General features: G+C 44.4%; 1 protein-coding gene across 4 annotated transcripts; it reads right to left on the bottom strand.

The window, feature by feature from the left end:
* Positions 1-86: 86 nt before the first annotated feature.
* CMTR2 (cap methyltransferase 2) lies at positions 87-16,319 on the bottom strand. 4 transcript variants are annotated; one of them, XM_080410966.1, is made up of 2 exons: positions 16,027-16,319; positions 87-14,684 (listed from the first exon to the last, which is right to left on the bottom strand). In XM_080410966.1, the coding sequence occupies exon 2, from the start codon at positions 14,663-14,665 to the stop codon at positions 12,365-12,367; it is 2,301 nt and encodes a 766-aa protein (XP_080267092.1). In that variant the 5' UTR covers positions 14,666-14,684; positions 16,027-16,319; the 3' UTR covers positions 87-12,364. The 4 variants fall into 4 exon arrangements, with proteins under 4 accessions (XP_080267092.1, XP_080267091.1, XP_080267089.1 ...); XM_080410965.1 differs by lacking the exon at positions 16,027-16,319 and adding an exon at positions 15,885-16,018; XM_080410963.1 differs by lacking the exon at positions 16,027-16,319 and adding an exon at positions 15,545-15,875.
* Between the last annotated feature and the right edge of the window lie 1,229 nt (positions 16,320-17,548).

The raw sequence follows: 17,548 nt of genomic DNA on the forward strand, positions 1-17,548 counted from the left end.
GCTGAGGAGACCCAGGCTCCCGCTCCCTCCCCCCTGCCTTCCACAGCAGACCTAACACCCAGGAAAAATCAGACCTGGGACTCATCAGACGTAACATCTCATTTATTGCTTACAGCTGCCCCTGTTCTTTCCCCCATATCATTATGGTCAAAATACATGGCAATTACAGTCCCCCCTGCGGGTACGTTCTCCACAAGGTTTTGAAGCGCAGCTCTGAAGCACAGCTCCATCTGAATACAGCCAGCTTTGAGATCTGTATTCCAAAGCTCACTGGGAAGCAGGCATGTCAAGTCCTTGACAAAGTGTCAGTCTCCCCAACAAGCCACCCAGGACACAGATTTCCAGGCCCTCTGCCCTGTGCCACAGCGATTCCCTTCGCCACAAAGGTCGGCCACGTCTGATGGTGTAATTCGACAAACTGCTGCCTCTTGTTGCTTTACAGCACTCCCGTTGTCACAGCATTGCCTCCAAAGCTTCCTGTGTCCCCTACAGAGCAAGGTTACCCCAGCATTTAAACATCAGGCAACAGGTTTACCTGATCTTCAGTCACCTAAGGTATAGATCAAGCCCTCAAGATTTTACGGTGCCACTAGAAGCTGGCGGCTACATACAGGTCAGCATTTATACAAACCCCTTCTCCATTCCTCATCCCACCTGCCATGGCCCCCGCACTGAGCCCATGGGCACATTTTTCATTGCCCCAAACTCCAGAAGTCCCCCTTCTCGAGACCTTCACGTGCCCAGGCGCCTGGCAGCTCCAGGCATTTGGAACTCTCATTATCCACTCAGATCCCTGCTTTACTGCCTGGATTGCGCTCCATCCCCTGATTCAGGCAGACACAGCCTGCACATGGCAGCCGTATGACCTCGGATGAAGACATCTAGTTTTCACCGTAAACTACCTTATTGTCAAGGAGCTCAAAAACTAGGTAGGGCAACTCCAGAAAAAAGGTCAAGACTAGAAAGGAACAGCACACAGAGTGGCCCTAGCTGTAGCAAGGGAATAAAAAAAGTCAGACACAAACATAACACCTCTTCTATTTTCCAGAAATCCTCAACAACAGATAATTACTCCACTAACCAAGGGGCTTTGCATCCTTCTCTTCATCGCTGTTCAAACATTTTGTCTCCCCAGCCCTAACCTCTGGTTCTGCAATAATTCCTCATACAGTCAGACCACGGCATATCCCGTTACCTGCCGAGGATGTGATCCTGAAAGTGTGGCTGTCTGCAACTCAGTTTTTCCTGTAAGAAACAGCAGGATAGAGAGGAATGTGTGCAGGCACTTCAAAAATGCACACAACCTAAATACAGAAGGATAGCACACGCAACATGGAAAACTGAGAAACAGAAGCAAGACCACTGGGGTTGTCAGCTGCCAATTCAACACCTGGTAAAAGACAGAAGTAGTAAAGGAGATTCCACTTGCTTTTGGAATACCAAGAAACAACTGCTTGCTTGCTTGCTTTAAGTTTAGAGCGGAAAAGCCCTCTATAATGCAAAATTAAACTTCACGATGCCTTGAATCTGACTCATCTTCCAACAGATCACCATTCTGGAAGATCTCAGCCGCATCACCTACAAGACTGAACACCTGACAAATCTTTCACTGCCAGTGGTCCTGCTGCCTCTTCCAATCCATTAAATTTTCATCATCACCTTCAGATGCCTGCTGCTCGCCAAGGTCAATTAAGGATGAAATATGAAGGAGAACAGGACAATGACAATAGTAACCAGAGTAGGGACTGACAGTAGAGCTCTGAAACAGAAGCGAAGGACAGCAAAGCATTACTGTACACAAGCTTTCACAACACAAAGACAGTATAAGCAGGGGAATAACCTGCTCCCCAGGTCTGGAAAACCCAATCCCCTCAGCAGCAGCACCGCTGACACCTGCAAGCTTCCTTTCATAAAAGTTTTAAGGACAGAGGAGCTTCACCTTCATCCAGATCCAGCTCACCTCTGCGCTGTACTGCCATTTTGAGGTGCTCCCTCTGCTATGTAGCATTCTCAGCATCAAGGTACAAAATATGAGACCATCATAGATGCATGCAAGGTGGGGTGCAAGGCATCCAGACATCCTATTTCAAACAAAACGGCAGAGCAAGGAAGGCTGTCTTACCCTCAGACGGCCTGCGATAAGCATTAACATTTGCGCTACCACTTCCCTGCTTAGAGGAATCCTTCCCATCCCCATTGCCTGCTTCACCAAGTAGAAAATAGTGCTCTGGGATCAACCCCTCCTCCTTCTTGCCTGCCTTCTCCAGCACTGCCAGTTTGGGGATGGGCACCATTGCTCTCCAGTCACGGCTTGTTTGAACAGTGGGTTTGGTTTGTTCTGCTTTTTACATTCTACACTTGTTGTGGTATGTTGTGCTTCTAGGCTTGTGTTTTCCAATTCTTGTTAGCAGTTTCAGGCACTAATAACAAAAACCAAAACAGAACAAAAAGCTCTCCAAGTGATAACACAGACAGGCAGGGACACCACAAAAAGCCCAAAACAGAAAGACTGTTCTTCTGCAGTTCAAGCAGAGTCCTCAAAAATAACACAGCAAACTGTGAAGGGTCCCACCAAAACACGTGAAGCCCTAACTCACGCTTTGCTTTTTTTTTAACCCTCGGCTTCACATGAAGACCAGAGACCACATCCATGCCTGCCACACCTGCTCAACAGAGGCTTTCATACGTACATACCTCTTCCACTTGGTTTCCCAATAAGACCCTAGTTAAGTAGCATCACTGCACCCGCTCTGCTATAGCAGGTCAAAAATTAGTGTATCAATTTGTCCATGCTCATAACCCAAGACCATACTGCAGACACTTGGGAAGGCTTCTTGATATAGAGTCAGCTCCTCTGACATCAATGCATCTTGCACTAACAGAGGCCAGGCCTTAATATCTCAGCAGGAACCAAGATATTCATGGGTTGGCCCTACTCCAAAAACTTACGCTTCTTACATCACATGCACTAGAACCAAGCAAAGCATTATGGTTAATTTCTTCTGCTCCATATATCTCCACAGGCAAAATAAAAAGGCTTCTGAATTTGAATTAAGAGTCCCTGAAGTTTCTGCAGAGCTTCACTTCCCAAAAAGCAAATATTTACATCCACTAGGACCAGCTGCCTCTTCTTTTCTCCTGCATTTCATTTCCAGATGCATTGTTGGTGCATCTGCTCTATTAATTAAAACCGATGTACACAAGACAAACTTGAATCCTTAATACAACCCTTCAGTGGAAAAAAGTGACATCTAAAGTCGCACTTACATCTTCCAAAATTCCCATGTCCCATTTTATCACCTTTGCTGCTTGAAAGGTGTTTTGCTCTGTTAGAGTCCATAGGGCATTCCTATAGCTGAAAACAAAAACCAGAATTCAGCCTAACCTGACTCGCTGTCAGGTCCTGCCATCGATGATTAACGTCGGGGAGGGGCTGAGGGGAAGGCAGGTGATGTTTGGCTATTGGTTTTCGTCATCTGACTATTTTTCAGGCTCATCTTTAGGAAGGCAAGAAGTGGTGATGGCTTCTGACCTGAGCTGACCTTACAGCACCCAGCAAGGCATAAAACAGCACGTGACTGGTAAAGCAAAGCAATACCACAGATCCCAGGAGCAAGCAGCTTCGCCACCGCGCATCACCACCGCTACAGGCATCCTTGTTCCTCAGGAGACAGTCACTGGTCTCCGACTCCAGGGTTTGCCTGCTGTTAGTAACCCAGTGGTAACTTCAGGTCAGGAGGGTTACTTAGCAATCCTTGCCTTTCATTATCATAGTGTCTGTAAGAACTTGACATCTGCCAGACATGGCTCAGAAAAGCTCGAAGAAGGAAGGCGAAAAGAAGAGCAGACAGACAGCACAGTCTCTGTTTGTACTCCCACTGGAAACAAGACAAAAACCCTGGGCAAAATACAGAGCAGGCTCTGTCCACATTTTTACCCAGCTCCTCCTATATCCAAACACTTTTCCAAGACCCAGCTGGCTATTTTAACAGAACCATGCCCTCCCAGTCTCTGCATGATACATCAGTCATGGAGGCCATCTCAGTCCCCTTATCTTAATCCTAGCTTCCATTTAATCTCTGCCCTGAAAAAGCACAGAAGCAGAGCCCTTAAAGCCTCATCTACCTTCAGGGGAAAAAATAAATATACAAGTTGGCTCTAAGAGCAGATAGCGTCTAAAGGAAATCATAATTAAGCTTCAGAGTTGGAGATTTCCAAGGGACTACTTCACTCCAGCACCAGACCTCTAGGCCAGTGCAGCAGTTATTAAAATTGTAAGATCCGCCACATTTTATTAATTGCTAATTACCACTTCATTACTTCCACTCCAGCTCCTGAGACTCCTGCTGTCACTGTTTCCTTCAGGAAACAGTTCAGGTCACTTCAAAACGGCAAACAATGACATGACAAGCCAAGTCAGTTACTGAAACTAATAGGTATTCTCAGCCACTACATGTGCTTAGACCCAAATGTGTTCTGATGTCCCTTAAACTTGTCACAGTTTTTATTCAGGATGACACTAGAGGACTCAGAAGAGGCCTGTAACTTCTGTTCCAGTCCCACTTTAGCAAACCCAGCACCCAGCCCAAGGAGCAATGGCTGTCCTGTCTGACCCCTCTAAGACAGGAGGACCCACTAAGACACCAGTCAGACTGCATTTCACATTTGAGGCTAATCTGCTTCCTATCGACCCCCCCCAGAAATCTGAGCAAGTACAGTTAGAATCTGGTCTGTTTTCCGAGAGCTGTGATACTCACTTCATGTGGAAGGTGAGAGAATTTAAAGTTGGACAATATCCAGAGCTTTAAACAGTTTTCCAAGTCTGAAAGACATATTTAAGTACAGAACATTCACAAAAGCAGTCCCATAATTAAAAGCCAAACCACTTGACTATTAATTTATGGGCTTATACTACTCTCCTTCATAACGGAAACAAAGCCAATTTAGGTTTTATTCAGTGCCAGTGCTGTTAACTGTGCATCTTAGGCATAGCTGTACTTCTCTCTAAATCTAAATTTCATTAACACCCTAAAATCAATTACTTTGTGATATATAGCTAAGGCCATAGCACTGACTGTTATTAAACACCCAGTCTAGTTCAGTATTTCCACGCAAAGTACAAGCTCACCCTAGTTGACAGCTAGCCTTTCCAGTGTTCCCACAGAGCAGAGGTCAGTTTTTGAACTAGCTCTCCTCTCACTCCCAAAATGTTAGTTGGATCCAGGTCCCCTTCAGTTTGTGCTAACCCTCAGTGCCAGTTCTCAGAGACACAGGGCTGCTGTGTGTTTCTCAGGTGTGACAGCAAGCCTCCACTGCTGAACGTCACCATTTCTACCAGCTGGGAATCCTATAGCCATCCCAGTCCTAGGCACACTAATCCCAAACACAACCTGTGCTACTGATCTACTCCACACAGGGCTCTATATACCATCTGCACAGCCTGTGGCATGGTTTACTCAAGCTGCATAGCTGGGTACCATCAGCATCGTGGCAGTAACGAAAGCAGGGAGCCCCAGCTGCTCAGACAGCTCCCACAATTCAGACGTCCCAGGCAGCAGCAGTCCTGCCCCACAGCCGCACTCTCATCTGCCAGACAGCATCATTATTTGAGGGAACATGTAGCTATTCAGCAGCCACCTTGGAGTTGAGTTTAATTGTGACTCCAGGACAGATTTCATTACGTTTCAACTCCATGGTGTAGATTTGTGCTCTGCCATCAACCTGGGGCAGTCAACCGATTACAAAGCAAGTCTTTTAATCACCTTAACTCTCTAGAGACTTAAATTAAGGCACTTCACCACAGTCCCTTCACTCCTTAGTCTTAATTGAGGTTTTATTACCAACTGGCTACTGGGTCATTGTTTTGAGGCACAAGATACCCGACAGCTTAGGACCTAGGGGTACTCCGCATGAGCTTTCATTTATATCTGGCAGCATTCGTCCATTCATCTCTTAGCTATACAGATAATGATCTCCAGCTCTGGCAACAAAAAAGATTTGAATATTGATTTGCTTTCTCCCTGCTATCTGCCAATCTAGACAAATCAATTCTCCAAGTGACAGTCACTTCTCCCTGCTATTCCCCAATTTAGATAAATCAATCTTTTTAACAAGTGGCAATCATCTTCATTTAGTAAAGTACTGTGAACATGCATTTTAATAAATGTGTTCACGTTTCCTATGGAGGAAAAACACTATTTAAAAAAACAATTTCATATTATTGTTTTAATAAAAGGGGCCACTAACCATGGTGCCCTAGTTCAGTATGAGTTGTATCACAGGTAAAACGTCATATCCCCAGTCTCACTGGGGGACACTGAGGACCTGACCACAGAAAGAATTTGCTAAAGATCTAATCAGCCAGGGAGAGCTCCAATTTGCTTTGTCCTTAGTGATTTGGCTTAGCTTGCAACACTATTTCAATTCAAAAACTGGCAGGCACGCCAGCATATTAAGATCTATCAAAATTCAAATAGGATATATAATCAACGTAATGTAGCGTATCAATTGACTTAAAGGACTGAAGAAATCACATATGCAGTTTTTAAGGTCTCTAGCAGCAAAATTAAGACATCCACATTTTCCCTTTACTTTACAATCTGCCATTTCATGTGGGTTTAGGCACTGTTTTTATACTGTTATATAGGGAATGCAAATATTTCATAGAACTGCTTTAAGTTCAAATACAGTTCTGAGCATTCACATTTCCCTATAATTCAGTAAAACCATATTAAATAATATTTCCGCCAAAACAAATCTGACAGTCCTTCTATTGGGCTCTGCCAACCCAGTCCCCATTTCAAAGACTATTCACTTCCAAAGTCTTGAACTACATTTTGACGTTGACAGGTATTGCTTACAGCCTAGAACTTCACTAAAGTCAAGCAAAACAACACTGCCCTGTATTTCAGCATATATTCAATGCCACTTCTAGTTTAAACACTTCCTCAACAAACATCTACTACCTAGAAATTAAGGTGTCAGAATAGTATAGATTTCTTACGTCACACCTCTAGGACACAGCATTATCTTCCCCAGCCAATTTTGAGTTCACTTGCAAAGAGAAAAGCAATAAAAAACTGTTAGCATTAATAACTGCAATCAAAATTGGTTAGCAAGCAGTCTCAAGACAAATCGGCTAGCCAAACCAAAGACAATCAGCTGGAACCCTTGTCAGTACAGCAGAGCCAGCCCTGAGGAATAAGGCACACAGCTTTTTCTTAATAATACCATTCAGTGAAGGCAAGCACTTAGAATGAAAACATTTGGATAAGGATTAATAATAGACTTCGCAGACACAAGTACAGCATATAACAGCCTTGTACTACTAGAGTGGCTGTCACAGCAGGAGAAACTGAAGATCCTTAGGACAAAATCCCTGCTGTTAAAGTAGGTTACAGCAACCACACAAGGAGACATAGATTGTTAGGCTTAGTGACAAGGCCAAGGGATCACTGTGCAGGCCTCCTATGCACTGCTTTGACCACATCTACAACTGGAGTCTCTCTTTGAGCTGGTAACCTGCAAAGGTAAAGGCAGTTAAAGAATGTGAGAATCAAACACCACCCTCACCGTTGCAGGCCGCTCCAATGCCCCTGCATCCTTTGCTCATTAAGGATGGATGCAAATGGCAGTATGAGGAAACTGCAGCTCAAAACCAGTGAAACATTAAACCGCCCCGGATTTCTCCCTACTGCACTTCATTGTTTTGTTCCATGTTTGGCAAAGAAACACATAATAGCGACATTTAAAACCTAAAACAAAATACTTTATTTTCTCCAAATAATATTTATTTTCCTTTCTTTTTAAAAAAAGATCTTTTAACACTCACTTGCAGACCAAATGAAAAGAAGCAATAGCCATGTAAAACAAGATACTTTCATCTACTTAGAAAAACACAAACAACCTTAAAAACAAAAGCACACATGAATCAGTTACAAAACAAAAAAACCTTCACGGCTGTACAACCCTGGGGGTTACCACACATGCAAGCATGAACATGCACAAGGCACACACAACTGCTGAACTGTTTGTTTAGGTGGTTATGCCTCAAAGTCTTTTTTAAAGAATTTTTAGCAAGGAAAGGCTAGCAAATCCCATCAGCTGCAAGTTCTGAGCCTCTCCTGGAAAAGTTTCCCGCATTTAAATGTCCCCTAAAGGTTCTGCTTGTTATAAGCCTAAGCGTCTACAGCCATTGGCTAATTCTTTTAGCAAATTTCATTCTTAAGACTTGCAATCAGCTCCAACCCATAAAGGGTTACAAGAGAGGGCTCAATGGCAATCCAAATTATCACTTAAAAAGCAAGCAAGAGCAGCCACAGGCTGAGAACTCTTCTGGCATAGACAGCTCCATTTGATCTTTGTCAAGTGACTGAACCACACCAAGAACCGGAACTAAGGATATCAGCATGGCATTCATGAAAATATTTGCAAAAATGACATGGAGAAACCATTACTCGACTTCAGCAAGGAAATTTTCATCTCAGATTTCATCCACTAAGGTGCTAAGAAGAGAGACTGATTCTCAAAGACTATGAGGTGAAATTTAGAGGCTCTTGTTTAAAAATGAGAAATGGGGACAAGTAAACACCATTTCATACCACCCAAAATGGTAAAACAAGTTACACAGGATTTCCCCCATTTCACTACTAAGAATTAAATAGACTGAAATTTAAAAGGATGTCAAAAGTCAGTTTGTAGGGATGGTAACAGGCGGCTCTGAGGCTTCAGCTTACTGGCCAACCCTTGCTTCCAGTGAATCAAGGATTTGATGTTATTCTTCATCCTAAAGCACCCAGCTCAGTGGTCAGAAATTGAATGGTGTTTTTCTTTTCTCCTACTTTCTACATAAGCAATCTTAATCCCCTCCCATTAAATGCCAAGTTTCCTAATAGAATACAATTCTGCTACATATTCTACTTTTACAACTAGTAATTTAATACATCTGGTTTAATTAAGATGAATAGACATCACTTAGTACCATTTTAATAGACTACCAGATTCCATAATATAAATCTCATTATGTTTTGTAGAAATTACATTGGCAAGTCAGCGGCAAGAACATATAGTTTGTGCACATCCAAATTATTCTAAATACAACATAAAATTAGTAAAAATAAGCAGCACTTCTCTTAACTTTAAAGGAACTCAACTTTAAAAAAAAACACAACAGCATTTTCACTTAATGGAATACCCAATTCATTCAACCCTCATGCAACTGATTTCAAAATGTTATGCTGACTTTAAAAAAAAAAAATAATCCAAGAAGTTTCAGTAAAATAATGTAGCTCATAGCTAATCATTGGGCCTAAATATTGGTCCTTCATTGGAAACCTGTGATAGCAGGGCTACAAAACTTTCACCTCAAGTTTGCATGAATCTCAATCACAGGATAACCAACTTATTCTCTCCACCCCCTCTAATTCCCCCTCTGTGAAACCTTAAGCTCCTAATGATGAAAACCAATACCCAGTTCATCTTCAAGCAGACAGGATACTGAGACACTTAATTGGGTGTCACCTAAACATAAAATCAAATTGGCCAAAACTTGACAGCCACGACTAAGGCAGGAGTCATCAGACCCCCTCCACAATGGTTCATACATTCTTCCCATGCATTCTTACATATTCCGAAAGTCTCACCAGAAATTGTCACTTCTCACAGAAATCTTTGGTCTAAAGGCAACTAGAACAATGTTAGATTCTCACAATTAAAGACAAGTGCCATTCCTAACTTTGAAACTCCTGCCATTAAGACAATAATAATAAAAAGACTCTCTAAATCACATCCATCCTTTTTAACACAAGGAGCAGCTGCCATTAAGGCATTTCTCCTGTCATCTCCCCAAGTCTGCCAACAAAAAAAGCTCCAGAGCAAATTGGGCATCGGGATCCACAGGACATTGGATTTCCTTCCATTTAGAGACCTGGCTTTCCACAGAAGGGCTTGCACACAGTTTTGGGGTGTCCTTCCAAACAGATGGATTGCATTTCCCCACCAGCTCAGTCTAGAGCATACTGAAGTACACAGTCCTAACTCCCCCCAAAGATCTGTGACCATCTGAAATATTTATTCTAAAAGTTCATGAAAAAAGGGCACCTGGCTGATGATACGGGGAACAACAGGATGGGAGGAATCTCAAGGAAGCTGCACAGTTTGTCAGACACACAGAACAGACCAAGGAATGCTTGAAAAAATAAACGCATTTTCTCTCACGGTCTGTCAGTCACCTCAGGATTTTACTTTACATACAAGATAATAACTTAAAAATACGAGACTAATGTTAGTAGACAAAAACAAGTTATTTAAGTACCTACTAGATGAGATGCTTCTGGCTACTCAGGCCTGTATGGCAGAGTATCACAGTGTAAGTACATCCATGCCCTTAATTACCTCATTCACCCCTGCTTTCAGAGACCTCTTTTCAAATGCTTCAGCTCAGTGGGAGTTTCAGAACGATTAATCACCTCTGAAATAGTGGCAGAAACACAGAGGTGTCTTTGGTGGACAATATCTTTATCCTGCTTTTTGTTTCAGATAAAGGCAGCTTTCACAGGTGATTTTTGATACTGTTATCATCCATTCTTCTACAATACTTCCCCCCTTCCTTATTTTGTTTTTCAGCATTTCTTTTTTATTCTTCAGTAAAATACATCTGTGGCCCTGCTTGCACTCTTGACTTCACAGGTTCAAAAAATGATTTAGAGAAGCTCTTACTGCATCTCTCTCCCAAGTCTGTAGCCTCTGTTCCCTTCCTTCCTGGTCTGAAGAAGGAAGCATGACTCAGCTCACAGCAAAAAGAGCAAGTGCATTTAAATAAATTACATGGACAATGACCAATCCCAGAAGTCTTTGTTTAGGCTGCTTCTATTTATGTGCAAGTGTAAAAAGCAAGATTTTTAGAAAACGTTATGCATTAGTCAGCCCTGAGCCACCACCTGATTCATCTATCAAGTTAAATAAAAAAAATGAACTGTTAAAACACATTGAACTGTGCCCTGAACAATGTGGCAAAGAAGCCTATTAAATGTGCAGCATCTCCAGACGAAACAGTTTTTCAGCAGTGCTTTTAATCCCTCACCAGTAATCAATTACCCTTCAAGCTCCCACATTATCTAATTAGAAGTGCCTCCAGCAGGTGACTGGTAATTCATCAGCAGACTACATTTACCTTCTTACTAACTCCACTCTTTCCACCTTTTTCTATGAGATCTTGCACATATCAACAGCAAAGTCATTCTCCCTTTAAACATGTTTTCTCCTTCTGAGCAGGTTTTTCCACATATACTACAGGCTTAAAACTAAATGTTCACCTACACAAGTTAGGCCTCAAAATTTAGCTCACAAAGGAGCAATATGGAAAATAAAATCTGACTCCCTTAAAGGAACAGTACCAATTTAATCTTTTTTATCCTTCAGGGTAGCAAACTGAAATTTTATTCACTTTCCCAAAGAAAGTCACATTTCTTCAGCTTAAAGCTCCTCCAGCGGCACACAGAGCACTTCTTGATACACAAATTTGTGCATGATCATGTTTTTCATCTGAGAAAAGATTTGTAGTTCCTCATTAATAGCTGCTGCCATACAGATGCAAGTCTTCACTTTCACTCAGGAGTCTCCAATTATTTTAAGGAGGACCCATAAGCCACATAAAAATAACATTATAACAGCCTGTTCATCAATGGGGAGACAAAGCCACGCAATCACCTGTCAAAAACCATACACAGTTTGCTGCTCTTTGTTTAAATGAAATTAAAAGCAAAGAGCACCATTCACAGGACACCTCTGCTACTACTTACAGGCAGCCATTTTTAACCCAGCCTTTAAAAGAGAGCTGTCTGCTTACAAGACCCTCATCCCTTGAGCCTTACATCAGGCTTGAACACCACTGACCCAAACTTCATGTTTCAGCTTCTACAAACCCTGGAAAAGTATATAGGTGTGTCAGAACTCCTATATTTTGCTCCACAGAAGAGGGCTAATGTCACACAAAGAGGGTTCCCCATCACCTGGCTTGACACAACAGGTCTAAATCCGGTCTTCTCACTGGAAGACCATGGTTCTGACCTAGGTGGTACACAAAGAAATTTGCTCAGGGAGAGCTGTGACAGAGGAGCAGTTTCTCCACTTCAGTCACTGCCCCCCCCCCCCCCCCCCCCAAAGTCTCCCAAGCCTGAGATTAAGCCTCAGGTTTATGTGCCGCAGGTCAATATGGTCTAAATGGGACTGGCAGGTCAAAACACCCTCCCAACACTAGCAATGTCACACCAGGGTTTTACAGTAACATTACCTTCCCATTAATAATGTTTTTAACACCTTCTACCTGCCTGTGAAGCAGGGTCTAGCAGTGGCAACTTGCTCAAGTCTATGCTTTAAGTGAAATATTGCTAGTCATTTGCTGCTGCTTAGCTTGCACAATCAAGTGGAGTTGTCTCTTTGCAATGGCTGTGTTTAAATCCCACAAGAACTCCAACAACTTGCCCTGGAGGAGAACCTCCATAGGCACAAACTGCAAAACCTGCTGCGGAGAGTCTGTGTCTAGTAAAGAGCTTATTAGTTTATTCAGATGCTGCAGATACTCAACAACTGGATTTGGGACACCTCTGTAACCAACGCACAGCAAAGCTGCACTAGTTCTTAGAGGTTCACAGGAGGTTGGACAAGCAAATGTGATGCATCTGAAACAACAGTGCAGTATAAAGACCAGGCTGGCTGTGAAGCGTGTGAAACAAGAGAGAACAGGCAAAATCAATGCATCTCCCATTGTAAGATGATTCAACGAACACAGGACACACTCCAAAAGCTGCTGCTGGTACTTTGGTTCTCCATCATAAAGCAAAGAGAAGCTGAAAGTCAGCAGTGTGGCCGAGTCCAGGAGGCTTATTTCCATACCAGGTTGGCTTTCAGTATCACAGAGGGATGTAAAGTCTACCACAAGGCACTTGAATTTCTCACTACATCTTTCATTTAGGACTTCCTGATAACACCTGGAGAGATCATACACTTCTGCCAGGATCAGTTCCCCAGGAAGAGGTTCACACGAGTGACAAGTCTGCAGCATATGTCTGCTTTTCAGCCTCCCCCCCACCAATTCGTTCATAGCTTCATTAAGATTTTCCAGGACTTGGCCATCACAAAATAGAGAACATTTTACCACCGGCAGCCTTTTTCCTTCCAAAACGTACCACAAGCTACACTCAAGATTAGAAGATGATCCTTCCAAGATGCACATTTTACCAGCGTTATTTAAACTATGTTCTTCAGCCCAGTGATTAAAATAGCCCTTTGCCACTTTATCATTCCACGTAAGGGTTTCAAGCATCTTCCTTTCATTGTATGTACTAAAATACTTGTTTCTTTGCCCAAACCATTTTGCATTCGTGCTACAACCAGTCTGAGATTTCTTGACAAGCCAGTTGTTTCTGGCAATGGGTTTCATGTGAAATCTTTGCATGAAGAACTCTACTGCACAATCTCTTAACGTGTTCAGTTTCGTCTGCTCTGCTTCTTCCAAGTGCTCAAATAGATGGATGTTCTCAGAGATAGTCTCTACCTGGCACTTGTGGAAGAAAATGCAACACTCTTCATGTATTTTAAGAAAAGATTCTGGTAGCATACGCAGGGGGAAAAGTGCTTTGTTGACCATTTCTGTTCCAAAGTTCTGTATCATCTTAGAAAGCAGCGGATGAATACTTTCTCTGCCCACATAGCGAAGACAAATCACATAGGCCTCGGAGTTTCCAGCTTTGCTAGTGGCTGGCTTAAAGACATGGACCTCCTCAAAAGAGCAGTTCAGCAGAAAGAGCAGATTGGTAGAACAGTGTTCAAACAGCGTGAACATCTTCAAAACAAAGGATCCTCCAGTGCCCAGGATCATTAACGCAGTGACTGTTTCACAGTAATGAAGGGGTGAGACAAGAGCCTCCTGTTCACCTGGATTTCCCTGGCAATCAAAGCTGCCATCAGCAGTTACTAAGTGAACTGTGGCCATATTACCTACAAAGTTCTGAAGTCCTGTTAGATGTTTCAATGTCGTTACATCACCGGTGTTATCTGGGCCAAAGTACCACCAAGGCAATGTATTTGCTATAAGGCGGTCATCCATGATCATCATAAGGGTGTCATTTGCTTCATGATATGGGTTTAGAGTGTTGGCTACCCAATTCCAGTCGCAAGGGACATGGTGGGATTTCAAGTAGTGATTGAGGCTGGCTATAAAAGCTCCAGGTGCTTCACAGAGGTGGACAGAATTCAGCTCTCCATCCTGAAGAGCTTCTTCAGGGAGAATAGGAAAGCTGCACAGGATCTCATGAAATTTGCACCATGCCTGGGTACACAGCTCAGCATTCACAGATTTCTTGACATGAGGAATTATTTTCCCCGCTTTATTGGTAAATGAGGTGTGCTGATGCCATTCATCCAGGTTCTTATCACTCAGTTGATTCTTCACTTCATTCATAGAGTCCTTCAGAGCCAGGAGTGAGTTCAATTCCTCATGATCGCATGTAAAAGCATCACTGGGATCCGGTAGCTGCCATTCATTATTCACTGGCTTAGTGTAAGTAAACTTCTTTGCAAAGAGCGCCTCAATTTCAGAAAGAATTTCAGGACTGAACTTTTCAAGGTTTGGAGCCTTGTCAACATAAGGCCTCTTACATTTGTTCATTCTTGAATTGATTCACAACCTGGAGAATAGCACGTGAAAAGAAGCAGCGTCACTCCAATTATACATGTATATAAATAGGCAAAGCTTTTATAAAAAAGGAAATAGCACAAAGTGTTGTGCTTTCAGTGGGTAAAGGCAGACTAACACAAGCACACTGCACGCAAAGCTGACAAGTTTGCTGCCATCTGCTCCAGTGCACAGCACAAAGCACACAAGGCAAAGTTTGCTAACCAGAAATCAGCCAGTAATCTATTCAAAACTAAGATGTTCATTCAAGCAAAATAATTTAATCAAAATTACCACGAGAGACAGGAAATCCCTCAGCGTTATCATTTTAACCATCCCATTCCCTCTGAAGCAAAATACAATGAACTTAGGTGCTACAAAAACAGCTCAGTGTGAAAAAATACTGGATTAAAATTGAAAGAGTTAAGAAACTTTGGAAGCAAACAAGACAAAGAACAGCTAAATTCAACACATTACTCTTCCCCTTGAATCCACATAGCATTTCAGGCCAAAGCCCCATGACCTTGGCTGTCTCCTCTCCCAACCATCTGCCCTCCAAGGAGAGGCCCGTGGTCATAGACACACAAGGGGAAGTTTCATCTTGCATTTCCCCAATTCACCTGCCTCTCAATAAGCATATTTAGTTTCACTTTCCTTTATGCAGACATATTTTTGGCTTTAATCTAGGCCTTTCTCACAACACGTGCTGGGAAGAGGAAAACTGAGGTAAACACAGGAGACCACTGTGTCCTAAACCCGTTTTATTTCATTTGTAAATACCAACTGTCAGCACGGCCTCTTCACTACAGCTCACACCAACAAATCCCTCCACAAGCCTACCACCCAAAGCATGACAAGGACACACACCATCACCTGCTTTTTCTTCTTTGTAGTTATTTCCACTCCCCATTGGCCTGAACTCGATTCAAGGCTGCTGCGGCGCTGGGCCCCCCACACGCCCCACACCGGGGGAAGGCTGGCGGCCCAGACGCCTCGGGCCGGCCCTCTCAGCCGCCTGGCCCGCACATACCCGCCGGGCCACAGCGCCCCGGGAAAACCCGCTCTCCCCCCGCTCCCCAGCGCGGCCCAGCCGGCTCCCAGCCACCCCGGCCGCTCGCAGAGCCGCTGCCGGCCGAGGCGTCTCCCCGCGCCGCCCGCTCGCTATGCGAGGCCGCGGCTTCCGCGCGGCCTAGAGGAGCCCCCTCCCTCTTACCCTGTGGGCTGCGGCGGCGCGGCAGGAAGAGAGGCAGGCCCGGCCCCCTCGCTCCGCCGCCCGGCCCCACCGCCTCGCCGCTCCCCGCCGCCTTGCCTCTCCTCAGCGCGGCTGCCCCCGCGCCAGGAGCGGCGACACTTACTTGTATTTTAAATAAACGTGGAGGGGAGTTTCCGCAGGGCAGGGCCCGGAGAGCCGCCCACGGCTCCGTTACCAGCGGGAGAGGCTGCGGAGGAGGGAGGTCGCGCGTCCCTTGGGGGAGGCCGCTCCGGAGGAGGCCGGGCGCCTGTTAGAGGCCATTTCGGCCCGGGAGTGACCAGGGGGCTGCTGCGCACCGGGATACGCCGCTCGCCTGAGCCGGCCGGCTTCTGCAGGAGGGGAGCGGAGGAGCCGCCCCCCCACATAAGAAACATACATCGGAGTTCTACAGCTGGTACTTACTACGTGGTGATGCTTACGAGTTACTCTGAGGAAAAGCGGGAGGAAGGCTTCGGTGGGATCTGCTAGCAGCCCACGGGAGGGAGAGGGCTGGGGCTCGGCACCCCGCGCCCTCTCACCTGAGGGCCTGGGACGGGTGCCCTGCGGAGCCGGGCGAGGAGCAGAGCCAGCGCCATCACCTGCCGGCGCTGCCCTGCCCCCTCCTGCGGCCCCTCGCCGGGCCAGCCCCGGGCCCAGGCCAGCCGCCGTGCGCTGCCACAGCCCGCCTCGGCCTCCCGCACCCGCAGGCAAATACTTGGGAAGACTCTTGCACACAACAGCCTGCTTCACTGCCCTTGGCAAATCCCCAGGAGACTCCTGATGCTCCCCTGGGCTTCGCAGAAAGCAAAAGCCTTGAAATATGAATGCAGCAATAATGAGCGGCATGGAGCAGCCATTGCAGCGTCCCCGGGAACACATGTGCACCCACTAGACAGCAAACAGCGTGTGAGCTCCAGGCAGAGCAGGGAGGTCAAGGCAGATTCCTTACAACAGCAGGCCGAGGTTACAAGCTGCTCTCGAGATTTTAAAATGTTGTAGGGATTTTTTTAATATGCAGGTTAGGAAATTACGCACTTGCCAGCACATTTGGGAACAGACAGCTGGGGATGTAGCAGGAGTTTGCAGAAATCCTTTCCCTTTAATACAGGACTTGCTGCTATTGACTTTTGCACTCAAATATTTCTCCTTAATGAAGCTCAATACAGCCCTAAACCAGAAATACTTTTAACACAGTAATTCAGTACTGTAAATACAAGAGAGTCTAGAACTGATTTAACTAGGGAAAATCTCGCTAGAAGCTCAGTAACTGGCAAAAAATGTCAACACATCTGTCTGAAGGATATAATAGCAACATATAAGTAAACGACCTTTTATCCTGCTCCAAGTACATGAGAGAGCTTAGATGTTTACATTGTGACTGGATGCCTAAAACTATAAACACATAGCCTTTCACCCCCCACCCCCCCCTTTTAAGCTGTGGCTTTTTTTCTAAAATCAACATTTTTATAAAATAGAAAGAGCTTTAGCTATAAAAAAACGCTCTCTGAAAACATAAATATCGAACTAAAGCTTTTTCTTTAAATCCCTTGAAAAAATAGAATACATTTTTCAAAACTAAAAGCACCATGTTTGTTCCAAGAAGGAGTATAACAAAAAAAAAAAATACTTAGTGTCTATTACACCCA

This window comes from Falco punctatus (genome assembly GCF_963210335.1).
Source record: "Falco punctatus genome assembly, chromosome: 14".
NCBI classification, from domain to species: Eukaryota; Metazoa; Chordata; class Aves; order Falconiformes; family Falconidae; genus Falco; species Falco punctatus.